This window comes from Nothobranchius furzeri, chromosome 2 (genome assembly GCF_043380555.1).
Source record: "Nothobranchius furzeri strain GRZ-AD chromosome 2, NfurGRZ-RIMD1, whole genome shotgun sequence".
Classification (NCBI taxonomy): domain Eukaryota; kingdom Metazoa; phylum Chordata; class Actinopteri; order Cyprinodontiformes; family Nothobranchiidae; genus Nothobranchius; species Nothobranchius furzeri.
This window is the reverse complement of record NC_091742.1, coordinates 82,902,207-82,930,143: the sequence shown is the minus strand read 5'-3', so window position 1 is coordinate 82,930,143 and position 27,937 is coordinate 82,902,207. Positions and strand designations below refer to the sequence as shown.

The 27,937-nt window shown below is 40.7% G+C and overlaps 2 protein-coding genes across 2 annotated transcripts in view; one reads left to right on the top strand and one right to left on the bottom strand.

Annotated features, from left to right (window-relative positions):
* The window catches only part of kdm6ba (lysine (K)-specific demethylase 6B, a), a 192,769-nt gene that overhangs the window by 48,037 nt on the left and 116,795 nt on the right, over positions 1-27,937 (top strand). The gene's annotated exons all lie outside the window — the stretch shown is intronic.
* LOC107373260 (uncharacterized) lies at positions 11,084-16,649 on the bottom strand. Its single transcript, XM_070548071.1, has 5 exons — positions 14,174-16,649; positions 13,922-14,080; positions 13,791-13,838; positions 12,166-12,258; positions 11,084-11,865 (listed from the first exon to the last, which is right to left on the bottom strand). The coding sequence occupies exons 1-5, from the start codon at positions 15,696-15,698 to the stop codon at positions 11,630-11,632; spliced, it is 2,061 nt and encodes a 686-aa protein (XP_070404172.1). The 5' UTR covers positions 15,699-16,649; the 3' UTR covers positions 11,084-11,629.

Sequence of the window (27,937 nt, the reverse complement as noted above, 5' to 3'; positions counted from 1 at the left end):
GCTTGTGCTACTTCCTGTAGCTATCCTCAGAACCAAGAAATACAAGTTAAAGAGACACAGAATGAATATACAGACGATGTTTTCACATGCTTGTTTAAAGTACCATAACCTCGCAACAGTTTGTGCCATAAAAAGTTTTTTTTAACATAGAAGTTTTACTTTCAAGTCCACTCTGTGTTATTACAGTAAATCCCGTTCCATCGCTGTTATAGGAAACCGGAGAATCAGTCCGTCTGTCCCTTACTCACCCACAGAGCTATCTATCTAGATCTAGAGTGATAGGCAGAACATTAGCAGCAGAGACAGACGACTACTGCCATCTCTAATGTCGACTGTAGCAGCGCTACAAAAATGAAATGGTAAAATTAGCTAATGTGTAGCTCTGTCAGCTTACGACTTTGGTCCGGCACCCGTAACCCCCACCCTCATTTGCTGCTACTGCCGTAACACCACCCCAAATGTCTATAATATTTGACAACAGATCCTTGGGTCAGTTGGGGGAACAACAAAACATTACACTACAAAAGCTTTGACAATCCCATAATCGTCTTGTTTGAAATCGCAATTTTGGTCTGAAAACAATCGATGGAAAGCTCACCCTACCACCCCCAGTGTCTGGGCTATCTGGGAGGCTGTAGTTCCACATGAGGTGCATACCCAGCACCAACACCTAGTGATCACTCGTAAAAGTTCAGGCCTGTGGCTAAAAGTAGTTGCAATCAGTGGATGCACATCTGTAGGCAATTCAAGATGGCTGCCACAGCTACCCCACACTAAATGCTTTTCTTTTTTTTATTTTTCAATTGTCAAATATTTTGACATGGGAGAAATTATATTGGTTATAGTCAGAGATTTTGTTAACAATACATTTTCGATTCATTGCCCAGCTCGACGTAAGTCAAGAAGATGTTCGTGTAAAACACGCGTATGGATGGTGGTGGGTGATTTTCCTTTAATCTTCAGACTTGGTTCATGCTACCATTGCAAACATGTTGCAGACTACAGGCTGCTTTTATGATTTTTTGAAAAAAATTTAATTTACAGTCTGGTCAATATGTCGTCTGCATCACTTGTCAGACTTTGAAATGAAAACATTCAGATAAAAACAGATTTAAGATTGTTGTACATAATTTTGTGATTTTTGTAAAATACTGTCAAAGGATTTGGTCAAATTTCAAATTGGATTCATGATTGAAAGCTTTTTTTTCTCCACCAAAATTGGCTGCTTTAATATCCAATTATTCAATGTTCCAGGTGTGGGAGTGCAGGTGATGATGAAACATGCATCTGTACCACGGAGCAAAAATAGTATAAAAGCAAAACATGAGCCAGAATGCTGAGATCACACTTAAAGCTGTTACAGCGAATCTACAGAACAAGCTAGGTTTTAAAAGCAAACACAGTCACGGACACTCACCCTTCCCCTCGGGTAGTTTCCCTGAGACACTTCTGCCGGAACAACAGACCCATGTTGCTGGATGAAACAAGATGGCACTAAACACCAGTCATTGTAGATCCAAACATCTTTTGCTGTCCTTGACTTCAAATGGTGTTTTTCTTTTTGGAACTCTGGTAGTTTGTCCCAAAGTGGTAGCAGCAGGCTCTTTCTCCTTCTATGGTATTGGTGGTGTTTTTTTTAGAAAAATGGAAGAGAACCACTTTATTCATTTATTTATTTGGTTTTTATTTTATCTCCACAAATTATTTATAGCTATACTATGTTCTAACGTTGTTCGGAGGCATGAAACAATCGTTTTAGGCTAATTTGTTTTTCAAACTTGCCATTGTAGTAGTAGTTCTACTTGTCTGCAACATTTGTGTAGGTGTAACCGCTTTCAGGCTCAGCTTTACTGCCTCATGGCTACAGTTTCATGGTGAATGAGTCCTCACCAGGCTGAAGGGACCAGATGTGTCAAGTGGTTGAGCTCCGGGCACAATGGGCCTCCCGGGCCTGCTCAAGAGCCTCAGGAGGGTCGGACTTGGGTAGCCTTCACCACTTATCAGCCCTCCCCGTCCCTCTCAGACTGGGGCTTTTCCTGGGTAGTGTGGCACAGTGTGTGGCCTGGACCAGGTCCAGAGCAGCCTGCACGCCTGTCTGTGCCAGCCTCCCTCTCTCTCTGCCTCTCGCTCTCTCCTGAGACCAAAAACAAAGCTGGGACGCAGCCAGAAACTCTACGTTCTCCGTCTATCTCTCCATCGTCCTCCCGCTGGACCCTCGTCTTTTTAACATCATCCATCACCGTTTACCTTAACTCTGTGTATCTGTTCATTTCACTTTTGCTTTTATCTCCCTTTGTCTGAACTAAATCTCTCACCAGTGGGTTCACACAAATCATTTCACACACTCTCGCAAACCCGGTCATTGCTGTTCCACCTGCGTGTGTTTGGGCTAACGTGCTCATTTTAACCCTCTACATGCACTCATCTATTAACACTCAAGTGTGTGGGTATCCCCCATATACTCAGGATTGCATTTTCACACACACACACACACACACACACACACACACACACACACACACACACACACACACACACACACACACACACACACACACACACACACACACACACACACACACACACACCACTCTCATGGAGCCCTCTCACATACATATAAACAAGCATATAGCCAAAACTCTTCCCTCCACACACACACCTCCTCCTTCCCTCTATGGTGTGGGTGATGCAGTTTGCTTGTCATCCTGTCGCTGTGTGTGGGCTCCACATCAAACCAGCTGCATAACCAATAAAGGTTAGCACTAGCCACTGACTTCAGACCAGCTACTATGTGTCTGTCTCCAACGAGGTGTGTGTGTTTGTGTGTGTGTGCGTAAGCCCTTTATCCCCCACAACCACCCACAGCGTTGCCTCCAACCACTCTGGTTAAATCAACTACTTTAAAGACAGATGAATTATTTTTTTGTAGTTTTCTTCTCCCACATCATGTTCCTGTCAGCTCTTGTTTATTCTAGCTTTTCTTGTGTTTTTTCTCTTTGATCCTAAACCTCAAAAAACCTCTGTTTAGCACTTTCATACATTCATCTTCCTCTGTTTTCCTTTCTCATAACGTTTTCATCACTAGTACTATCTGTCACTTCACTGTCTCATAAAGAGTGTGAGCCACAAACTTCACACCTCACATGAAAGAGAAATACACACAAATAGAGAGGGTGCTCGCTGCAGAACCACAAAGGCGGAGCTGCACCAGAGTCAGCCCCGCCCATTCCATCAGAGTCAGTCCAGTTCCTTCCAGTTGTCAGTCCAGTTCCTTCCAGTTGTCAGTCCAGTTCCTTCCAGTTGTCAGACCTGATAGCATTCTGGAACCAAAGAGGGTGTTATAGCTAATATCATCTAAAATGCAAGACTGAGAACGGAGTTGAGAAGTTAACTGAACCGTTTTTGTAAAGGTTCCATATAATTAAGAATCTAACTTTTAGAACTTTTTATCATGTTATATTGTCGTTTCCTCATAAGAAATACGCCAAAGCCATTTTTGGCCTCATTCACACATTTTCCTCCCATCTCAGCTTCAATTTGGTCCTCTCCTCCAAAGCGGGTCTGGTCTTGGTTCTCAAATCTGGAAATTCTGTGAATTTTCTGACAAATTAATTCTGATATGACCTACTGAGACACCGCCGAAAAACCATACATCCCCATCTACACAAACACACTGGATGGCACAATTACATGTGACGCCACAAGCTTGGTACCAGATGTGGTGGTGAAGTTGTTGTACAGTCAGCTTGATATGTGTAGTCAGCTTGGCATGTAATTTTGCGCAGGTTCGCCTCCCGGTAGCGGCGCAAACTTTTTTCTTCTTTTCTAGCTACACTTGCCAGTACTATGTTTTTAACCATTTATTGGTATACCGTTTAAAATATAATGACTAATGTGTTTTTTTATTTTATTTATTCGTTTATTTAGCCAGTGTGAGTCCATTTGTGAGCAGAGTTTCAACTAAAATGCTGTTTAGGAATGATCAAATTCAAAGAACCTTTAGAGACATAAATATTTTGCAGAAAATAAACATTACAACTAAAATATAAACAAATTAAATGTTTCAGCTGGCTGCCGGCCCCACCAAGAGTCGAACCAACATCAGCTGAGGGGAAAGCAAAACTTAAAACTAACGCTCTTGCCACTGGACTACCAGAACACACTAAAACTACTCCATAAACTCTGCTTTAGCCCGGTTCTGTTGGAGCGGCTATGGACAGATATTCGCTAAAAGAAACCTTTTCATTTCGGGATATATTCAGGCTTTGTCATGTAGCAAGTTATATTTATCTTGCTTAACTGGAGCATAGAACATAGCATTAACAGTTGTAAACTAGTAACAGCCGTAATTCATGTGGGTCAGGTTAGTTTGCAATGAAATAGAAAAAAAAAAATAAAAAAAACAGAAGAAGTCAGTGGGCTGGGCTGTTTGTGTGAATGGGCGGGGCTGACTGTGGTGCAGCTCCACCTTTGTGGTTCTGCAGCGAGCACCACTTGCACAAATATGTCAAGTCCCGAGTTGACTGGACTATTACTTCTGAAGATGCTTCACTTCTTATATCACCACTGAAACAGCTATCGGAATGTTGTTGCTTTTCATTTTATATTTGCGGATTAGTGCTGATTTGTGACAGATACTTGCAACTGTAAAACTTAAATATCTTTGCTGCTTGAACCATTTTAACAGCCCCCTGCCTGGTGGCTCCTAACGTTGGGCAACTGGACAAATTAATCGACCTTCTGCGATAGTCCGAGCCCTTCAATTCAATTCACTTCAATTTTATTTATATAGCGCCAAATCACGACAAGAGTCATCTCAAGGCACTTCACATAGTAAACATTCCAATACAGGTCAGTTCATTAAGCCAATCAGAAAAAAAGTTTCCTATATAAGGAACCCAGCAAATTGCATCAAGTCACTGACTAGTGTCAGTGACTATACAGCAATCCTCATACTAAGCAAGCATGCAGCGACAGTGGAGAGGAAAACTTCCTCCCTCCAGAAGATCCTGGCTCAGTATAAGCAGCCATCCACCATGACTCACTGGGGATCGAGAAGACAGGGCAGACACACACACACACAAGCACATATCCACACACACACAACCTATATACCAAGTAGTGTTTCTATGGTTACATTGTGATTTCTTAGTAAATATTCTATTGGGTGAGAGACAAACTTTACTGTATTTATCCTAGTGAATCTATAATTAAATGGGTAAACTAGTAGCAGCACATTCAATGTCAAAGAAAGTAAAATGTTATCAGGAGAGGGAGAATGTTTATATGGTCAGCAACAGTGTTCAAGCCTTCACATCATTGATTTATGTTAATGCATTTTTTCTCACAGTTGGGACATTCCAAACTTCCATGTCAAATCCATGCAGCAATCTTTTTATGTACATGTACAGTACAGGCCAAAAGTTTGGACACACCTTCTCATTCAATGGGTTTTCTTTATTTTCACGACCATGACCATTTACAGATGGGCCAACACGTGCTAAATTGCTTGGAAAAGTTTTATACATTGCTTAACCTTTGTGCCTCCAACCCTGCCATCCTCTCTATTTCATCTCCAAAACATCTTAACATGAGCCGTCCCTCTGATGGACTTATTCCTGATCTTCACACAGTGTGTTTACAAACTGGGAGCCTTTAAGCTAGTTTACATTTACGTTAAGCCGGGCGTACACTGTGCGACTTTTTCACTTTTTTGAGCCGATTTTCCAGTCGTGCGAGAAGCCACGACATCGGGGCGAGTTTTGCGCCGAGCGGTCGTGTAGTGTACAGGGGGTTACGAGAGGCGATTAACACCACGTGACCAGCCGCCGATCAGCAGTCGTGAGGTCGCAGGGACTTCTGGTGTGTTTAATATTTCGCTCGTCCCTCGTGAGGGTATCGCACTGTTGAAGCGGCGCTACGAGCAGCTGCGAGCAGCTACGATCCAAAAAGTATCAGAACCGCTCACGGCGCATGCGCGCGCAATCCTGCATCAACGCCGGCCGGTCGCTCGCTATTTCCCTAATAACACACGCTGTTCGTTTTTGTTTCTACACGTTTTTTTTTACTCACAAAGATTGTCAAGAAAGCGTGTTTGTCGTGTTCATGTCAAATTAAACTGATCACAAAACACAGATTTACTATCTTTATTTCGTTTTCCTCATCCAACCCCCATAAATCCCTGTGTGTCCTCCTGCAGCACTCCCGAAGGACAACAGGCAAGACAAAAAAGTCTGACGTGTTGAGTAAAAACTGCTTTTTTTAGCACATTTTTAGGGCCGACGTGTTGCTACCAGACGTACAGTGTGAGCAGTCAGGTCGCATGCGAGCACTGGGTCGTACAGTGTGAGCACACGACTCGTGAGATCTGCCCTGCGAGGAAGTCGTACAGTTTGAGTTGAAGCTGAACGTTGCGAGTGAAAAAGTCGCACAGTGTACGCCTGGCTTTAGAAAACTGTATTCTCAAATGAACTGCTTTCCAAAACGCTATGGTAAGTGGTGACATGCATCCTCTTCCAGTTAGCTTATAGCAACACAAACAGTAAACGAATGCTGGCAGGAGGGAAGCAGACGGAGTTGAAACAGCAAATGCACTATGGCCGAAGGAACGAACAACAACGGCGCTGTAGCACAGATTATTTGTTACGTACTGTTTGTTGTTTTTACACATTGCTTTGTGGCGATGATATTATCGGAAGACAGTTTCTGTGATCTTGTCACTTCCTGAAGGTGAGTGTCCAACTGGTACCAGTTTGACTGAGCCGTTTACGTGCAGAGGAAGTCGTGCTCCGACCGCATTATATGGGTACTTCAGCTCAGTTAGAACCATTTACCTTTAGCCATACTAACACTTTTATATGAATGCATCTAATGTCTATTTAAGGCAGTAGTTCAAGTAACTGATGTGCATGTAAACACACGGACTCTCAAAGAGAAACTCAAGATGTACCTCCTCCAGTTCCGTCTGCTGTCTTCTCCTCATTGACACTGTCTCATATCTATACAACATTGTTGGTCCACTGTCTTGTAGACCTTTCCTTTCGTTCGTGTGGACTACAAATCAAATTAAGAATGATTTAAACACAAATCCATTCTCTCAGATGGAAATTCAGGACTTCACACACATTCCACATTGTGAATCTATGTGGCTTCACTCATCCTGTTCTCCACCCTCCCCTCTCAACCTCATTGACCCCTTCCAACCCCCACATAAGAGTCCCCAGTTAACCCTGAAACAGGCAGATTTTGTTTAAAGAGGAATGTCAGAGCAGATTAGGTCTACTTTCCATGGCACTGAACATCACTTCTGACTGGATTTGTATTTATTTGTCACCCCTGTTGCTGAAAGCAGGTTACCACAGACATAAAACCACAACCTTTCTGCTGGTAAAGTCTTGGAAACACCATTATTGGTTATCTTTATCTGTTAGGTTTCAATCCAATTAATCAGTTGTAGACTTACCATAATTTATTTTTGTTTTGAATGTTTTAGTAAAGTCTTTCAAAAGACGGATGTTGAGTCCATAGATTCATCACAGACATTGGACAATTGGTATTGGTGTTGTGTTTCTTTATTCTGACAAAGCCTGATATTACACACATCTGCAGGGTAGCTAATCATTCATACTCCTCTTGACCTGAAGGACACGCTGACCCACCCTGGGCTGATAGTACCTCCATGTTTGTACATAATTATGATAGTTTTTCTTTGGTCGGCTCCAAACTTTAACATCAGACAGTTGGGTCGCAAACCCTCCCTTCTTATTTGTCCCATCCTCCTCCTCCTCAGCCTGTGATCTAGAGAGGTTAGCACAGGAGGGTCCTGCTGATAAATTGGGGGAGGGCAGGTCAGATAAGACTTGCAGATGTGAAATACGAGAGAGAGAGAGAGAGAGAGGGAGAGATTGTATTTGTGCAGTGAGTTGAGACAGAACTGTGTGAATGCATCTGTGAAGCCAGTTGTTTCATCATAGATCTACAATCAGGTTTGACACACGAGTTAGTTCTACTCCACAGCCAGACCTGCAACCCGCTGACAAGTCGCAGTGCAGCAAACAGTCACTCACCCTAAGGATTTTCACTGTGATGCACTCGTTGCTCAAAAACTCTCTTCACACGTGAGTTCTACCAGAGACAAATATGTGCTTTAGCTGTGGTTGCTACGGTGTGTCTTTGTTTGTGTGTGCCTCATTTGCAGATGCCGAGCAGCTGCATGTGGTTTGTGTATCTTGACGGTGGCGGGCTCCTGTGTGGACTCGTGCTGAGTCCTCCTTCACTCACCAGCTATCAAAGCACTGACCACATCAGGCCACATTTTCACACATACTGCTCCTTTTGTGTGTTGGTCTAAGAGGAGCCAGATGTAAAGAAGCACATGCTTGTGGTGTGTACATGTGTGCAGCACGCAGACTTTGTTCCTGGGTGTTCATGTGAGCATCTTAGTTTTTTTGTACCGAGTGTCAACTCAAAGCTAAAGTGGGATCTCAGGAAGGAAAGGCTATGAGCAGCTAACATCTTACCTGCTGTAGGTAGCAAAGTTGCGGGATATATGGGGTGTTTCTCAATGTCAAGGCGCCTTGCTTACGAGGACACCGTCCTTCCTTGGTCAAAGAAAACTGTTAAATGGAACAGACTTGCTTTACGTGACCGCGGCTTCCACGGCGGTCACGTAAAGTCACGTGACACGGGAGACAACGTTATATTTTATACGTATTAGTTTCAATATAAATATATAACAAGGCTTTAACTTTTTAAATTGTGTATATGTTTTTTAAATTAAAAATATAAGTGAGTTACTACCCGCTAGCCACCGAAGCTGCAACTACTAAGCAACTGACCAACAAATAGATAACTTCTTTGGATCTAAAAAGAAACATTTTAAATTAGTTGACTTACTTTTAAATTTGAAAATTATCCTCGAAGTAGCTGCCGGCTTCTGACCCACCATCCTTTTGAAAATACAGCCGTGTATTCTGAGTAATTTTTGACCAAGGCTAGGCCGCAAGGCGCCTCCCGTGTATCCTCGCTCAGCTAGCTAAACGGCTAACAAACGGAGAACACACACCTCGGTAGAACATGAACATTGGAACACGTCTTGGCGACACCCGATGACGTATCTCCTAGGCAACCGGGGCGGGGCCAAGACATCAAGGCGAGGTTCCTTGGCATTGAGAAACACTCATAAAGTCTGTTTACCTCTGAAGTTGTGATTTGTATTTGGAATGGCATCAGACTTATCCATGTTCTAGTTTGGGGTCAGAAAACCAGTAGTGTCAATAGTACAACAACTACTACTCAAATAGCTCTGTCCACCACCAGCAGGCAAGCAAGGTGGGCTAAGTGTCTTGCTCAAGGACTCAACGACTGCTACAGATGAGGCTTGAACCTGCAACCCTCAGGTTGATCTCCTCTGCTGTCAGCGCCCTGTAAAAGCCAACAGTAATAATAATAATAATAATGCATTGAACTTATATAGCGCTTTTCTAGACACCCAAAGACGCTTTCCACACACTCTCACATTCACACACTGCTAGTGATGGTAAGCTACTTGTAGCCACAGCCGCCCTGGGGAGGTCTGACAGAGGCGAGGCTGCCATTTGGCGCCGTCGGCCCCTCTGACCACCACTAACACAGGCAAGTTGGGTGAAGTGCCTTGCCCAGGGACACAACAGCAGGATACCCCTGGCGGGAGCTGGAATGGAACCCATGACCCTCCGATCATGAGGCAACCCGCTCTACCACCTGAGCTACTGCTGCCCCAAGTAGTGACTACACAGCACTTTGTGTTTAAGTGAGTTCTTGAAATTTAAAATAGAAATGAAAATAAAATTGGATCTCTCACACTTCATGCACAAGGCAGCCATATTGGATTTTGAGTTGAGTTTCGTTAAGAATGTCCAACTTTGGAGGTTGGCTTTCCCACTTGGAACTTACAGCAGTTAGTTTGGGAAATAGTCATAGCTGTAGGGTTAGCGTGGGAACTCATCTACATTTCTACAAACTGAGGCTGTTTACAGAGCTATCTACAAGTGAAGTATTGATTGTTCTTAACTTTTCCACTAATCTCATTTTAACCCTCCCGCATTGGTAATGGGGTCAGATGGACCTCTGGTGTATTTTTATCCTTCATTTTAATATTTTTAAGGGGTACATCACTTCACCCCTGCAAAGGCATGAACTCTAAACCGTGTTTAACCACCCCCTGTCCTGGCGGGGTCACCTGATAGGAAAGTGGAAGGGTTAAACAAGCTTGGCTATCCCTGTAGGACATTGGGCTAAGGTTTTGCCTGTCCTGAGCTAATCTCCTGTTTTCTACTTTAACGTCTGACTCAGCATTTAGTGGTGTATGTTGCAAATTTGTTTAATTGGGTCCTATGTGTTTCTGGGCTCAGATTCATGTGTGAGTGAGCCAAGAAGTCTGTGTGTGTGTGTGTGTGTGTCCGTGTGTGTGCGTGTGTGTCCGTGTGTGTGTGTGTGATACATTTTAACAATGCATTACGGTATATATGTTGGCAGAGATATACTGGAAAAGTGTTGTACATTTTATAGTGGTTTATAGGTGGACTCTCTCTCTCTCTGTGTGTGTGTGTGTGTGTGTGTGTGTGTGTGTGTGTGTGTGTGTGTGTGTGTGTGTGTGTGTGTGTGTGTGTGTGTGTGTGTGTGTGTGTGTGTGTGTGTGCGTGCGTGCGTGCGTGCGTGCGTGCACATGTGTACAATATGCATTGACCTTGTTTCTCATTGCCGGTTCCCAGAAGGTTGATGAATAAATAAAGCCCTGACGCCTTTCCAGTGAGTCTGTGTCTACTGCTGCTGGCAAGACAAAATGACAGCACACACACACACACACACACACACACACACACACACACACACACACACACACACACACACACACACACACACACACACACACACACACACACACACACACACCTATACGGGTTTTGCTGTATTAGAGGGACATTTTTTTCAAACCAACTTTTTGCAACACTAAACAGACACCACTTTCCAGCTATGCTAGAAAGATGTGGGAAAGCTTAAAAAATTCTATTTGAGCTATATAACACAAAACTCCCTTCAAAGTTTCAATACACACTTCAGAACTCAAAATACAAGAACCTGACACCATGCTGTTTTAAGAGGACAATTGATAATGAGGTACTTGGCTCCACCCCTTACGCAAACAGTAATTACCAAGGCCAACATTATTTATCAGGACAATGGTGATACACATACACAAACATGTCATTGGTGTGTTTTGACAGGTCCAAACATGGATTAAAGGAACAAAGGAACTGCAGCTTACAGAATCTTTTATTTGTTAGAATTTCTTAACACAATTTGTCATATCGACATTTTATATGAAATTTGAACTTTTCAAATAAGTGGACTGTTTTTACAGTGCTTTTCATCAACAATTGGAAATTAAATAAATAAAAATTTCTATACGTAAACAAACTATTGAATGGAAATTTTTAATTGTCAATAAAATACACAGACCTAAAAACAAAAACAGCCATTTGGCCTTTTAGCTCAAATATTGTAACTGTCAAAAGCTCCTGAAAACATCAGAAACAGTGTAGTAAACCTTGGAACGCTACAACAAGTTCATTAATCATGGTACCATTGTTTACCCAGGACTTTCTTTTTTTTTCAAAGTTAATCCTCGGTTTCTAACAAAATCCCGGATGTTTTGAGTAGAGCGGCCAGCCAGAGTAGGATCTTCTGCTTTTTTGCATTGCTGGCATTCAATCATAGTGGCCAATTTTCCTTTTTTAATGTGTTCATTGAAATGTCTCAACACAGCAGCAACCTCCATGGGAGACCATGGATTCTTTTTAGCTCTTCTCGCATTTTCCAGGGAAACTAGAAAAGACACAAACAATTAATGTAAAACTACATTTTAAACATTTTAAAGAAAAAATTTGTATCAGTGTTTCTTGGCTTTATATAATGTATTGATGCCTGTTTATACCCCCTTCAAAATGTAAATCCAAAAATAAATAAAATACATACATACAATTCATGGGACAAGCTGCAGAATTTTGTCCATATAGATGAGAATTGTCACCACATTGCCTTCAGTGTATATTCTGTCCTGTGTCCGTACTTCAAATGGGTCAGGTAAGAAAGCTGGCATTTAATGATGTGTGTAGCTGTATTTACCAAATTGTTTATTTGTTGTCTTGTTTCTGTCAGGCTCTGGGTCCTTTTTTAGTTTTCTTTTGGCTTCTTTGCCCTTACTCTTTTTACTTTGTGCTGAAAAGAAGAACAATTAAAAAAGTCACAGAAAGCATTTTTCTATGGAGGTTTCTCATGTTATGATATCCAAGATGTTCCTTTGTGGTCAAAAAAACTAATGGACCCAATAAAGGGTTACTTCACAGAAAAACCGTTTGATTTTTTTCTGATTATAATCGGTCACCATGAGTTTTTCATCCAGGCTAAAGCTGAAAATAGTCTCCTACACGTATCTCCTGCATCAGCTTCTGATAGAAAATAGACTGAAACTCTAGGATTAACAGCCTGAGAGCTCTACATCACAATCTCAATGATTTATTCATGGACTCGCCCACCTTGACTCACAACGGGGAAAGCTGTTGTTGGTTTAGCAATACGACTAGTAAAGCTAACAGTTAGTATTAGCAACTCCACGACATGGCAGAACAACTTCAGGCTTGTGTTATTTGTAGAGATAGCCATCAACCTTGCAAAGCAAAATAGGCAGTGTGGTGTTGCTGTTAGCCAATCGATGGAGAGAGGTCTAAATATCAGGAAATCAGACTCCAAATCCTGCTGTGTTCAGCTCAACACTGATCTGGCTCACTTCTCTTTCCTGAAACAGGAGCACCAGAGGTTACACCTCGCAGAGATCAACAAGACAGTCAACCCTACTAGAGACCACTGAAAATGTATTAAAAACACGAGTAAAGGTGATCTTTAAATTTTAAACTAATGTCCCTTTTTCCACTAAGACTTATTTAGCACAATTTGCTCTACAGTTTGGGGGGGGGGGGTCCATTGCAACTGAGACACTGCTCTAGTGAATTCACTCATAGCGGAGGAACTCTACGGTATGCAAAGTAACGCAACATGATCTATCTCTGACAAACATTAGAAGACATAGTATATTGGAATATTTTTGCTCAAAGTGTCCTTTTCTAAGATTGCAAAAGAAAAATCCTGGGAAAGGCAGGCAGGCAGATGGACAAAACACTCTGAAGCAACCAGTGACGCCACTTCCTAGCCAAAATACCTACTCTCGCTCCATATCAACTACCTCATTTAGAGCCACTTCCTTATCACTTTCAAAGCCCTACACAGTCTCCGTCTCTCCTACTTCATGTAGCTTCTTCATCATCATTGCCACCACCATGCTGTTGAGTCTTACAACTCCTGACCCCATTCACCAAACCAAGAAACAGACCCAAGAGTGCTGCTTGCCAAATCTGGAACTTCCTCCTTTAGTACATTTGACACTCAAGATTCCAGAAATTTACATCATAGCTCAAAACCTAAGAATTCTAACTGGCATATCATCCATGACCATCCTCACTGCAGTCACCCTCCAACACTTAACTGACTTCTTCTTCTGTTTGGATGGTTTTATGAAGTATTTTGAGTTTCTCTAAAAGTGTGATAAAATGTATTAGTAGACAAAGGTAACATTTACTCTACTAATAATGAGTTATTTTATGTTTTTTTTTTTTTTTTTTTTTTTTACAAAATGAGGAGGTGTCTATGTGTTATCTAAGGTAAAGTCTAAGTGTCTGATTTCAACAAATACATACCTGTAGGTTCCACCAAAGGTTTCTCTCTCTGTTTCATTTCTGCAGAACCTATTAAAAAGGTCATTAGTCACATGATTTCATAAATACAATAAATTAAAAAACAAGAAAACAAAAAAGATCACCGTTCTTACCAGTCTGAAGATGAGACGGATTGCCTTGTACCTCACTGTCCGCATCAACCTCCACTGCAGCATCGACCTCTTTCTCTGTATCAACCTCCACCGCAGCATCAACTTCACTCTCTGCATCAGCCTCACTCTCTGCACTTGAATCCATTATCTGTAGGTTATCTAACAAAATAAATTACCCTAATGTGATATGTTTTTCTACATTTGCTAGAAACAGGTCTAATTCTTTCATTGAACACAAAATAAAGGCATTACCTTCTACTTCAATCTCTTCAAGCGTTTTTCCTTGAAGGCTTTTGAGAGACCCTTTCTCCATGGCAATCAGTAGTTTGGATATTTTGGCCAGCTGAGTAGTAGCTTCTGGAAGTCTATAATATTCCCGATGAACGCGAATGTCATGACCAAGAAAGTTAGCAACTTGGTCCAACTCATGATTCTTTAGATTCAAGATCTGAGACAAAGTTGCAACATGTTTTCGCAACTGTGTCGACCTGAGCAGCTCAGGGTTTTCAGCCCCACACTCACTCGCGTAAAGCCTCAAACAGTCCTGTCCTCTGAAGGGGGTTAGACAATGAGGTCTGGCAAACAGGAACAGGTTTTCTGCCAGAACACCACAGTCTTCCCTTTTCTCCATCAGCAGTGTTATGTTATTTACCATGTCTGGTGAAAGTAACACAGCAACTTTTCGGCCTTTCTTTCCCCTTAATTCAACACGACTGAAGTGTTGACATAGGTGAAGTTCAAATTTTGTCAGTCCAAATGCGACATCCTTGTGCAGGGGACTTGTGTCTCTCTCCTGAAAGCCATTCAGTGTCATCTTAGAAATTTCTCCCCCTCTTCTCCTGTTAAAAAGTATCACATTTGCCATTGTCGCTTTACAAAGTTCACTGTATGATTTGGAAGAACTGTGCTCTTTCAATTCCTTGAATGCTAGTTCTGTTTTCTTCTCCAGATGTCTATGAAGGCGCTGAACATCTTCTGTGAAAGGAAGAGTGGAAGGCTTGTTAAAATGCCGCTCATTCAGTGTGGTCAAAGCAGTGTGGGAGATGAGTTCAGACCACTTTTTAGCATATAGGGTTTTGAAACTCTGGGTTGACTTTATCAGTGTGCTGTCCTGTGCCATCAGTGCTCTGCAATGTAGAATGTCATTGACTTTCTGTAGCGAATGACCCAACTTGAGAGCAAGGCTTGGAGTATGGTAGCAGTGTTTTTCCTCATCATATCCAGAAACTTTCTTGACTGCACTGATAACCACATCAAAATTAGCAGGTCTCACAGCATCTTCAAAGGTGTGTATTGAGAAATCCTTGCGAAGCATAAGTAGAAGTCTTCCACATTCTCTGAGTCTCTGGCGAATGTAGTCATATTTAGTGGAATCCTGTCCATGTTTGTTAAAGAAGGACTGGGCAAGCTGAAGAATAGATAGATCACTTCGTACAGTAGAAGATATCTCGTCATCTTTCATGCCAGTTAATATCTTCCAAACACCTGGGGAAATTTGCTGACACAGAGCTGACTCAGTCATAGAGGCCAAAGACAATACCTTTTTTCGTCCAACCTCAGAATTGGCTTCAACTGGTTTTGAAGAACATTTTCGAACATGTCGCCACAGATCTCTTCTGAGATATAATGCCTGGCAGTACATGCAGTGAATGTAGTCTCTTCCTTCGTAGTTCTTTTTTGCAGTGCGTCTCAGTTTTAAAGACCCAATTCCACTTGCTAAGACCTCCGAGTTATGACTGTGGTTTCCCTTGTTGCGTAGCTTAGTAAGCATTTTCATGCGGTCTTTGGACTTTTTAGGAAGGCTTAAAACTCTAGCAACATCTGCATGTGTTTTCTCATGAGTTTGAAGATGACGCGTGAACTTTGTCTGTAGTTTTCCACATATGTAGCAGTAAGTTTTATTTTTGAGTGAGGGTGTGTCTGATGAATCTTCAACCCTAGCATTAGAAATGTTGGCAACAGCATCTGGACTTCTTTCTTTGGCAGTAACCTCAGATCTTTCAAGCAGACGTGTGCTGATCCCATCTTTAGTTAATGATTCTGCAGCTTCAGAATCTCTCTCCCTGTCTCCCTCAAAATAATCTTCTTGGTAATGTCTTTTCTTTTTAGAACAAGATTTGCTGGTGGAGGCCTCAGAATTCTGTAATCTTTTGAGACCGATAATCGGAGGCTTTGAGATATCCAATGAGCTGTCTGAATCAGCTGTTGAATCCGGAACATATTCCTCTTCTGATGATATCACCTCATTTGAACTTTGTTCACTATAGACCTGAGAATGATTAAAAAACAAAGTAAAGCATTATTTTCTTGGAGAACATTTCACTGAGATTAATTCTACTAAAACACTTACCAATAGCAAATGCTCAGCGACTTTCTCATTTTTCCTTACAAAACACTTTTTGTGCCAGGACTGATAGCAAACTAGACAGGAAAATTAGGAATAAAGAAGGAAAATAGTTGCTGTAGTAGGTACATAAACACTAAGTTTACCTGCACACACACAGAACCATTTTAAAGTGTTCCTGTGGAATCACGGTAATTAGACAAAAATGGACCCCCACTTATTTATCAAAAACTTACCTTTACATCTCACACCACTCCATTTCAGAGGTGCAAAGGGTCCTCCACATGCGAGACATTTCTGTAAACTTGACATTTCATCAGGGACGAGATCATGATTACAGTCCTGTTGACACAAACAAAAACAAAAAAGAAAGAATTTGTTTATCAAAACACACAAAGTGTCTGTATTATGTTAGACTCTGAAAAAAGGCTAAGGATAAAAAAAGGCATTTTTATCTTGTATGAATGAAAATGTTCAAATTAATAAAAACATTTAAAATCTATATTAACTTCTTTATGTAAAATTCTAAGAAAAATAATTATGCTGAACAGCTTTTCATTAATATGATACATTTGCAAAAAGTACAACATAAAGATAAACTTACTGTACACATGAACTCCCAGTCAAATATTTTGACCTGTCTCTTAATAATTTAAACACTGTGTTCGAATTTTTGATTGAGAATCTGCATAAACACTATATATATATATATATATATATATATATATATATATATATATATATATATATATATATATATATATATATATATATATATATATGAACAGCCTGACACAGCATCCCTATGAGCATCTACAATGAGAAGTAGAACGCTGAATATGTCTATGATGGTTTATCAAACATGCGATTAATACAGTCCTGCTAATGTCTGACCCTGTCTGGCTGAGTAACACACAGGACGTGTGTGTCTCCGCGATTATAAATTAAGTTCCATTCTTTGTAACTTCTAAATTCAAAACTCGTACCACCTAAAACGTGAATCTTGCATGGTGTAGATTACACAGTACATGTGTACCTGAAAACCAATATATGTAACTCATAAATACCAGTCTATGATTATTTTTCAATACATGCTATTAATACAGTCCTGCTAATGTCTGACCCTGTCTAGCTGAGTAACACACAGGACGTGTGTGTCTCCGTGATAATCATAAGTTCCATTATTAGTAAATTCTTACTTCAAAACTCGTACCACCTAAAACATGAATCTTGCATGGTGTAGATTACAGAGTACATGTGTACCTGAATTCTAATCAGTATCTATCTCGTGAGTGTGTATTGTAAAAATAGGTGTGTTATTGAAGCTCAAATTTACCTTTGGACATCGGTCTGGAGAAGAACTGCATGTGTCCACATTGGTAGCCTGACACACCATTTCTATGGGCATCTACAATGAGAAGTAGAACAATGAATAAAAGTCTATGATGGTTTACCAAACATGCTATTAATACAGTCCTGCTAATGTCTGACCCTGTCTGGCTGAGTAACACACAGGACGTGTGTGTCTCCGCGATTATAAATTAAGTTCCATTCTTTGTAACTTCTAAATTCAAAACTCGTACCACCTAAAACGTGAATCTTGCATGGTGTAGATTACACAGTACATGTGTACCTGAAAACCAATCAAAATCTATCACGAGTGTGTATTGTAAAAATAGGTGTGTTATTGAAGCTCAAATTTACCTTTGGGCATCGGTCTGGAGAAGAACTGCATGTGTCCACATTGGTAGCCTGACACACCATTTCTATGGGCATCTACAATGAGAAGTAGAACAATGAATAAAAGTCTATGATGGTTTATCAAACATGCTATTAATACAGTCCTGCTAATGTCTGACCCTGTCTGGCTGAGTAATACACAGGACGTGTGTGTCTCCGCGATTATATAAATTTCCATTATTTGTAACTTCTTAGTTCAAAACTCGTACCACCTAAAGTGTGAATCTTGCATGGTGTAGATTACACAGTACATGGGCACCTGAAAACCAATATATGTAACTCATAAATACCAGTCTATGATTATTTTTCAATACATGCTATTAATACAGTCCTGCTAATGTCTGACCCTGTCTGGCTGAGTAATACACAGGACGTGTGTGTCTCCGTGATTATAAATGAAGTTCCACTCTTTGTAACTTCTTACTTCAAAACTCGTACCACCTAAAGCGTGAATCTTGCATGGTGTAGATTACAGAGTACATGTGTACCTGAAAACCAATCAAAATCTATCACGAGTGTGTATTGTAAAAATAGGTGTGTTATTGAAGCTCAAATTTACCTTTGGGCATCGGTCTGGAGAAGAACTGCATGTGTCCACATTGGTAGCCTGACACACCATTTCTATGGGCATCTACAATGAGAAGTAGAACAATGAATAAAAGTCTATGATGGTTTATCAAACATGCTATTAATACAGTCCTGCTAATGTCTGACCCTGTCTGGCTGAGTAATACACAGGACGTGTGTGTCTCCATGATTATAAATGAAGTTCCATTCTTTGTAACTTCTTACTTCAAAACTCGTACCACCTAAAGCGTGAATCTTGCATGGTGTAGATTACAGAGTACATGTGTACCTGAATTCTAATCAGTATCTATCTCATGAGTGTGTATTGTAAAAATAGGTGTGTTATTGAAGCTCAAATTTACCTTTGGACATCGGTCTGGAGAAGAACTGCATGTGTCCACATTGGTAGCCTGACACACCATTTCTATGGGCATCTACAATGAGAAGTAGAACAATGAATAAAAGTCTATGATGGTTTATCAAACATGCTATTAATACAGTCCTGCTAATGTCTGACCCTGTTTGGCTGAGTAATACACAGGACGTGTGTGTCTCCGCGATTATATAAATTTCCATTATTTGTAACTTCTTAGTTCAAAACTCGTACCACCTAAAGTGTGAATCTTGCATGGTGTAGATTACACAGTACATGGGTACCTGAAAACCAATATATGTAACTCATAAATACCAGTCTATGATTATTTTTCAATACATGCTATTAATACAGTCCTGCTAATGTCTGACCCTGTCTGGCTGAGTAATACACAGGACGTGTGTGTCTCCGCGATTATAAATTAAGTTCCATTCTTTGTAACTTCTTACTTCAAAACTCGTACCACCTAAAGCGTGAATCTTGCATGGTGTAGATTACAGAGTACATGTGTACCTGAATGCCAATCAAAATCCATCTCGTGAGTGTGTACTTTAAAAATAGGTGTGTTATTGAAACTCAAATTTACCTTTGGACATCGGTCTGGAGAAGAACTGCATGTGTCCACATTGGCAGCCTGACACACCATTTCTATGGGCATCTACAATGAGAAGTAGAACAATGAATAAAAGTCTATGATGGTTTACCAAACATGCTATTAATACAGTCCTGCTAATGTCTGACCCTGTCTGGCTGAGTAATACACAGGACGTGTGTGTCTCCGCGATTATATAAATTTCCATTATTTGTAACTTCTTAGTTCAAAACTCATACCACCTAAAGTGTGAATCTTGCATGGTGTAGATTACACAGTACATGGGTACCTGAAAACCAATATATGTAACTCATAAATACCAGTCTATGATTATTTTTCAATACATGCTATTAATACAGTCCTGCTAATGTCTGACCCTGTCTGGCTGAGTAATACACAGGAAGTGTGTGTCTCCGTGATTATAAATGAAGTTCCATTCTTTGTAACTTCTTACTTCAAAACTCGTACCACCTAAAGCGTGAATCTTGCATGGTGTAGATTACAGAGTACATGTGTACCTGAATTCTAATTAGTATCTATCTCATGAGTATGTATTGTAAAAATAGGTGTGTTATTGAAGCTCAAATTTACCTTTGGGCATCGGTCTGGAGAAGAACTGCATGTGTCCACATTGGTAGCCTGACACACCATTTCTATGGGCATCTACAATGAGAAGTAGAACAATGAATAAAAGTCTATGATGGTTTACCAAACATGCTATTAATACAGTCCTGCTAATGTCTGACCCTGTCTGACTGAGTAATACACAGGACGTGTGTGTCTCCGCGATTATGATACGTTCCTTTCTTTGGAACTTCTTAATCCAAAACTCGTACCACCTAAAACATGAATCTTGCATGGTGTAGATTACAGAGTACATGTGTACCTGAAAAACAATATGTAAAGTGTGAATCTTGCATGATGTAGATTACAGAGTACATGTGTACCTGAAAACCAATCAAAATCTATCATGACGGTGTATTGTAAAAATAGGTGTGTTATTGAAGCTCAAATTTACCTTTGGGCATCGGTCTGGAGAAGAACTGCATGTGTCCACATTGGTAGCCTGACACACCATTTCTATGGGCATCTACAACGAGAAGTAGAACAATTAATAAAAGTCTATGATGGTTTATCAAACATACTATCTATTAGAGCTGAGGAAGATAATCAAATAATCGTTGCATCCGGATGCGGACATAAATGATTCTGCGTCGTAGAAGAGTACGCCATAATCGATTATAATGGAATGTAGTTTTGTTTTTTAACAGCGGCACTAGCGCAGCATCCAAATCGGTCAGTGAGTGTCCTCCACATTTACCAAGTGGTTCCGCCTTAATGTGGTACTGCAGGGCTGAGCGCTAGGTATAACCTGAGACAGAACCGGAACCGAATCAGCCAGACCAGTTCTGATGGATTTGGGCCGTGAATTATGTTAATTGAGTGGGTTGCCATGCGGCGCGCTTTGCTCGCTCGCACAGCAACTGAGAGAGAGAGAGAGAGAGAGAGAGAGAGAGAGAGAGAGAGAGAGAGAGAGAGAGAGAGAGAGAGAATTGAATCGTTGACTCAATAATTGTAATCGAGTCAGGAGACAAGTGAAGATTCACACCTCTACTATTAATACAGTCCTGCTAATGTCTGACCCTGTCTTGCTGAGTAATACACAGGACGTGTGTGTCTCCGCGATTATAAATGAAGTTCCATTATTAGTAACTTCTTACTTCAAAACTCGTACCACCTAAAGCGTGAATCTTGCATGGTGTAGATTACAGAGTGCATGTGTACCTGAATGCCAATCAAAATCCATCTCGTGAGTGTGTATTGTAAAAATAGGTGTGTTATTGAAGCTCAAATTTACCTTTGGACATCGGTCTGGAGAAGAACTGCATGTGTCCACATTGGTAGCCTGACACACCATTTCTATGGGCATCTACAATGAGAAGTAGAACAATAAATAAAAAAGTCTATGATGGTTTATCAAACATGCTATTAATACAGTCCTGCTAATGTGACCCTGTCTGGCTGAGTAATACACAGGACGTGTGTGTGTCTCCGCGATTGTGATACGTTCCTTTCTTTGGAACTTCTTAATCCAAAACTCGTACCACCTAAAACATGAATCTTGCATGGTGTAGATTACAGAGTACATGTGTACCTGAATTCTAATCAGTATCTATCTCATGAGTGTGTACTTTAAAAATAGGTGTGTTATTGAAGCTCAAATTTACATTTGGACATCGGTCTGGAGAGTAACGGCATGTGTCCACATTGGCAGCCTGACACACAATTTCTATGGGCATCTACAACGAGAAGTAGAACAATGAATAAAAGTCTATGATGGTTTACCAAACATGCTATTTATTAGAGCTGAGGAAGATAATCAAATAATCGATGCATCGGGATGCGGACATAAATGATTCTGCGTCGTAGAAGAGTACGCCATAATCGATTATAGTGGAATGTATTTTTGTTTTTTAACAGCGGCACTAGCGCAGCATCCAAATCGGTCAGTGAGTGTCCTCCACATTTACCAAGTAGAGGTGTGAATCTTCACCTGTCTCTCGATTCGATTACGATTATTGGGTCAACGATTCAATTCGATTCGATATCCCGATGCATCACGATTATTGTATATTGATTTGTTTTCATCGCTAAATAAAAGAAGTCCGATAATTGCTTCTTTTTTTTTTTATCAAAAACGTAAGTGACACAACCTGCCCTCCCTCAAAAGCTCTCCATTCACAACAGGTTAGGACAAAACATTTAAGAAGATTTAACAAAGTAAAACAATCCGTTTCCTCGTTCAACACCACACCTCAGGCTGAGAAAAACACGCTTTGCAAAAACTCACAAAATCTAAAAAAGTACTGAAAAGCTACAGGACTCATAATGTAATAATAAAATACATAATGGGTTCATATATGAGTGTTTAATGCCTCTGAGCAGCTCTAGAGTCAAATATTTATGCCACAGTTGAAGGGTGTCAGAAATAACACCGAATGAAATGTTTGACTTAGTTTATTTTATTTGAACCCAGTGGTTCATTTCTGAAATGTTGGAGAATGAATCAAGTTCTGTTTGATGCAGAAAATAATAAAACACAAAACAAATTCTACACTTCCAATAATATTTAAGATGTGTGTTTTATTCTTCCTGATAATAACACCAGCAGAAGGCTGTGGGCTGGATTAGGATTAAACTACCCAGCTGATGGATCTCCTTCACTAACCAGCTAACTACTAACCTTTCCACTAACTGGTCCAGTGGGACCCTCACCATGTAACCCTCATGTCCATGCTATCTCTGGAGGAGCAGATAGGAAACAAGACCTCCTGTAACTTAAAATGAGCCAAAGCTTCCTCCCAGTTTCTCTTTCAGCTGAATTTAACATCAGTTTATCATCATAAAACAAAAGAATAAGGCGGAGGTAAATGTGGAGGACGCCCACTCTGACAGATTTGGATGCGGCGCTGGTGCCGCCATTAAAAAACAAAACTACATTCCACTATAATCGATTATGGCGTACTCTTCTACGATGCAGAATCATTTATGTCCGCATCCCGATGCATGGATTATTTGATTATTTTCCTCAGCTCTATTACCAAGTGGTTCCGCCTTAATGTGGTACTGCAGGGCTGAGCGCTAAAGTTGTAACCTGAGACCGAACCAGAACCGAATCAGCCCGACCGGTTCTGTTGGATTTGGGCCGTGAATTATGTTAATTGAGTGGGTTGCCACGAGGCGCGCTTTGCTCGCTCGCACAGCAACTGAGAGAGAGAGAGAGAGAGAGAGAGAGAGAGAGAGAGAGAGAGAGAGAGAGAGAGAGAGAGAGAGAGAGAGAGAGAGAGATTGAATCGTTGACTCAATAATCGTAATCGAATCAGGAGACAAGTGAAGATTCACACCTCTACTATTAATACAGTCCTGCTAATGTCTGACCCTGTCTGGCTGAGTAATACACAGGAAGTGTGTGTCTCCGTGATTATAAATGAAGTTCCATTCTTTGTAACTTCTTACTTCAAAACTCGTACCACCTAAAGCGTGAATCTTGCATGGTGTAGATTACAGAGTACATGTGTACCTGAATTCTAATTAGTATCTATCTCATGAGTATGTATTGTAAAAATAGGTGTGTTATTGAAGCTCAAATTTACCTTTGGGCATCGGTCTGGAGAAGAACTGCATGTGTCCACATTGGTAGCCTGACACACCATTTCTATGGGCATCTACAATGAGAAGTAGAACAATGAATAAAAGTCTATGATGGTTTACCAAACATGCTATTAATACAGTCCTGCTAATGTCTGACCCTGTCTGACTGAGTAATACACAGGACGTGTGTGTCTCCGCGATTATGATACGTTCCTTTCTTTGGAACTTCTTAATCCAAAACTCGTACCACCTAAAACATGAATCTTGCATGGTGTAGATTACAGAGTACATGTGTACCTGAAAAACAATATGTAAAGTGTGAATCTTGCATGATGTAGATTACAGAGTACATGTGTACCTGAAAACCAATCAAAATCTATCATGACGGTGTATTGTAAAAATAGGTGTGTTATTGAAGCTCAAATTTACCTTTGGGCATCGGTCTGGAGAAGAACTGCATGTGTCCACATTGGTAGCCTGACACACCATTTCTATGGGCATCTACAACGAGAAGTAGAACAATTAATAAAAGTCTATGATGGTTTATCAAACATACTATCTATTAGAGCTGAGGAAGATAATCAAATAATCGTTGCATCCGGATGCGGACATAAATGATTCTGCGTCGTAGAAGAGTACGCCATAATCGATTATAATGGAATGTAGTTTTGTTTTTTAACAGCGGCACTAGCGCAGCATCCAAATCGGTCAGTGAGTGTCCTCCACATTTACCAAGTGGTTCCGCCTTAATGTGGTACTGCAGGGCTGAGCGCTAGGTATAACCTGAGACAGAACCGGAACCGAATCAGCCAGACCAGTTCTGATGGATTTGGGCCGTGAATTATGTTAATTGAGTGGGTTGCCGTGCGGCGCGCTTTGCTCGCTCGCACAGCAACTGAGAGAGAGAGAGAGAGAGAGAGAGAGAGAGAGAGAGAGAGAGAGAGAGAGAGAGAGAGAGAGAGAGAATTGAATCGTTGACTCAATAATTGTAATCGAGTCAGGAGACAAGTGAAGATTCACACCTCTACTATTAATACAGTCCTGCTAATGTCTGACCCTGTCTTGCTGAGTAATACACAGGACGTGTGTGTCTCCGCGATTATAAATGAAGTTCCATTATTAGTAACTTCTTACTTCAAAACTCGTACCACCTAAAGCGTGAATCTTGCATGGTGTAGATTACAGAGTGCATGTGTACCTGAATGCCAATCAAAATCCATCTCGTGAGTGTGTATTGTAAAAATAGGTGTGTTATTGAAGCTCAAATTTACCTTTGGACATCGGTCTGGAGAAGAACTGCATGTGTCCACATTGGTAGCCTGACACACCATTTCTATGGGCATCTACAATGAGAAGTAGAACAATAAATAAAAAAGTCTATGATGGTTTATCAAACATGCTATTAATACAGTCCTGCTAATGTGACCCTGTCTGGCTGAGTAATACACAGGACGTGTGTGTGTCTCCGCGATTGTGATACGTTCCTTTCTTTGGAACTTCTTAATCCAAAACTCGTACCACCTAAAACATGAATCTTGCATGGTGTAGATTACAGAGTACATGTGTACCTGAATTCTAATCAGTATCTATCTCATGAGTGTGTACTTTAAAAATAGGTGTGTTATTGAAGCTCAAATTTACATTTGGACATCGGTCTGGAGAGTAACGGCATGTGTCCACATTGGCAGCCTGACACACCATTTCTATGGGCATCTACAACGAGAAGTAGAACAATGAATAAAAGTCTATGATGGTTTACCAAACATGCTATTTATTAGAGCTGAGGAAGATAATCAAATAATCGATGCATCGGGATGCGGACATAAATGATTCTGCGTCGTAGAAGAGTACGCCATAATCGATTATAGTGGAATGTATTTTTGTTTTTTAACAGCGGCACTAGCGCAGCATCCAAATCGGTCAGTGAGTGTCCTCCACATTTACCAAGTAGAGGTGTGAATCTTCACCTGTCTCTCGATTCGATTACGATTATTGGGTCAACGATTCAATTCGATTCGATATCCCGATGCATCACGATTATTGTATATTGATTTGTTTTCATCGCTAAATAAAAGAAGTCCGATAATTGCTTCTTTTTTTTTTAATCAAAAACGTAAGTGACACAACCTGCCCTCCCTCAAAAGCTCTCCATTCACAACAGGTTAGGACAAAACATTTAAGAAGATTTAACAAAGTAAAACAATCCGTTTCCTCGTTCAACACCACACCTCAGGCTGAGAAAAACACGCTTTGCAAAAACTCACAAAATCTAAAAAAGTACTGAAAAGCTACAGGACTCATAATGTAATAATAAAATACATAATGGGTTCATATATGAGTGTTTAATGCCTCTGAGCAGCTCTAGAGTCAAATATTTATGCCACAGTTGAAGGGTGTCAGAAATAACACCGAATGAAATGTTTGACTTAGTTTATTTTATTTGAACCCAGTGGTTCATTTCTGAAATGTTGGAGAATGAATCAAGTTCTGTTTGATGCAGAAAATAATAAAACACAAAACAAATTCTACACTTCCAATAATATTTAAGATGTGTGTTTTATTCTTCCTGATAATAACACCAGCAGAAGGCTGTGGGCTGGATTAGGATTAAACTACCCAGCTGATGGATCTCCTTCACTAACCAGCTAACTACTAACCTTTCCACTAACTGGTCCAGTGGGACCCTCACCATGTAACCCTCATGTCCATGCTATCTCTGGAGGAGCAGATAGGAAACAAGACCTCCTGTAACTTAAAATGAGCCAAAGCTTCCTCCCAGTTTCTCTTTCAGCTGAATTTAACATCAGTTTATCATCATAAAACAAAAGAATAAGGCGGAGGTAAATGTGGAGGACGCCCACTCTGACAGATTTGGATGCGGCGCTGGTGCCGCCATTAAAAAACAAAACTACATTCCACTATAATCGATTATGGCGTACTCTTCTACGATGCAGAATCATTTATGTCCGCATCCCGATGCATCGATTATTTGATTATTTTCCTCAGCTCTATTACCAAGTGGTTCCGCCTTAATGTGGTACTGCAGGGCTGAGCGCTAAAGTTGTAACCTGAGACCGAACCAGAACCGAATCAGCCCGACCGGTTCTGTTGGATTTGGGCCGTGAATTATGTTAATTGAGTGGGTTGCCACGAGGCGCGCTTTGCTCGCTCGCACAGCAACTGAGAGAGAGAGAGAGAGAGAGAGAGAGAGAGAGAGAGAGAGAGAGAGAGAGAGAGAGAGAGAGAGAGAGAGAGAGAGAGAGAGAGAGAGAGAGAGAGAGAGAGAGAGAGAGAGAGAGAGAGAGAGAGAGAGAGAGAGAGAGAGAGAGAGAATTGAATCGTTGACTCAATAATCGTAATCGAATCAGGAGACAAGTGAAGATTCACACCTCTACTATTAATACAGTCCTGCTAATGTCTGACCCTGTCTGGCTGAGTAATACACAGGACGTGTGTGTCTCCGCGATTATAAATGAAGTTCCATTCTTTGTAACTTCTTACTTCGAAACTCGTACCACCTAAAGCGTGAATCTTGCATGGTGTAGATTACAGAGTACATGTGTACCTGAATGCCAATCAAAATCCATCTCACGAGTGTGTATTGTAAAAATAGGTGTGTTATTGAAGCTCAAATTTACCTTTGGGCATCGGTCTGGAGAAGAACTGCATGTGTCCACATTGGTAGCCTGACACACCATTTCTATGGGCATCTACAATGAGAAGTAGAACAATGAATAAAAGTCTATGATGGTTTATCAAACATGCTATTAATACAGTCCTGCTAATGTCTGACCCTGTCTGGCTGAGTAATACACAGGACGTGTGTGTCTCCGCGATTATATAAATTTCCATTATTTGTAACTTCTTAGTTCAAAACTCGTACCACCCAAAGTCCTGCTAATGTCTGACCCTGTCTGGCTGAGTAATACACAGGACGTGTGTGTCTCCGCGATTATAAATGAAGTTCCATTATTAGTAACTTCTTACTTCAAAACTCGTACCACCTAAAGTGTGAATCTTGCATGATGTAGATTACAGAGTACATGTGTACCTGAAAACCAATCAAAATCTATCACGACTGTGTATTGTAAAAATACAGTTGTGGTCAGAAGTTTACATACACTTGTAAAAAATATAATATAATGGCTCTACTGAGTGTCCCGTTATTTCTAAAACTCTGATTTTTCTCTGATAGAGTGATTGGAACAGATACTTCTTTGTCACAAAAAACATTCATGAAGTTTGGTT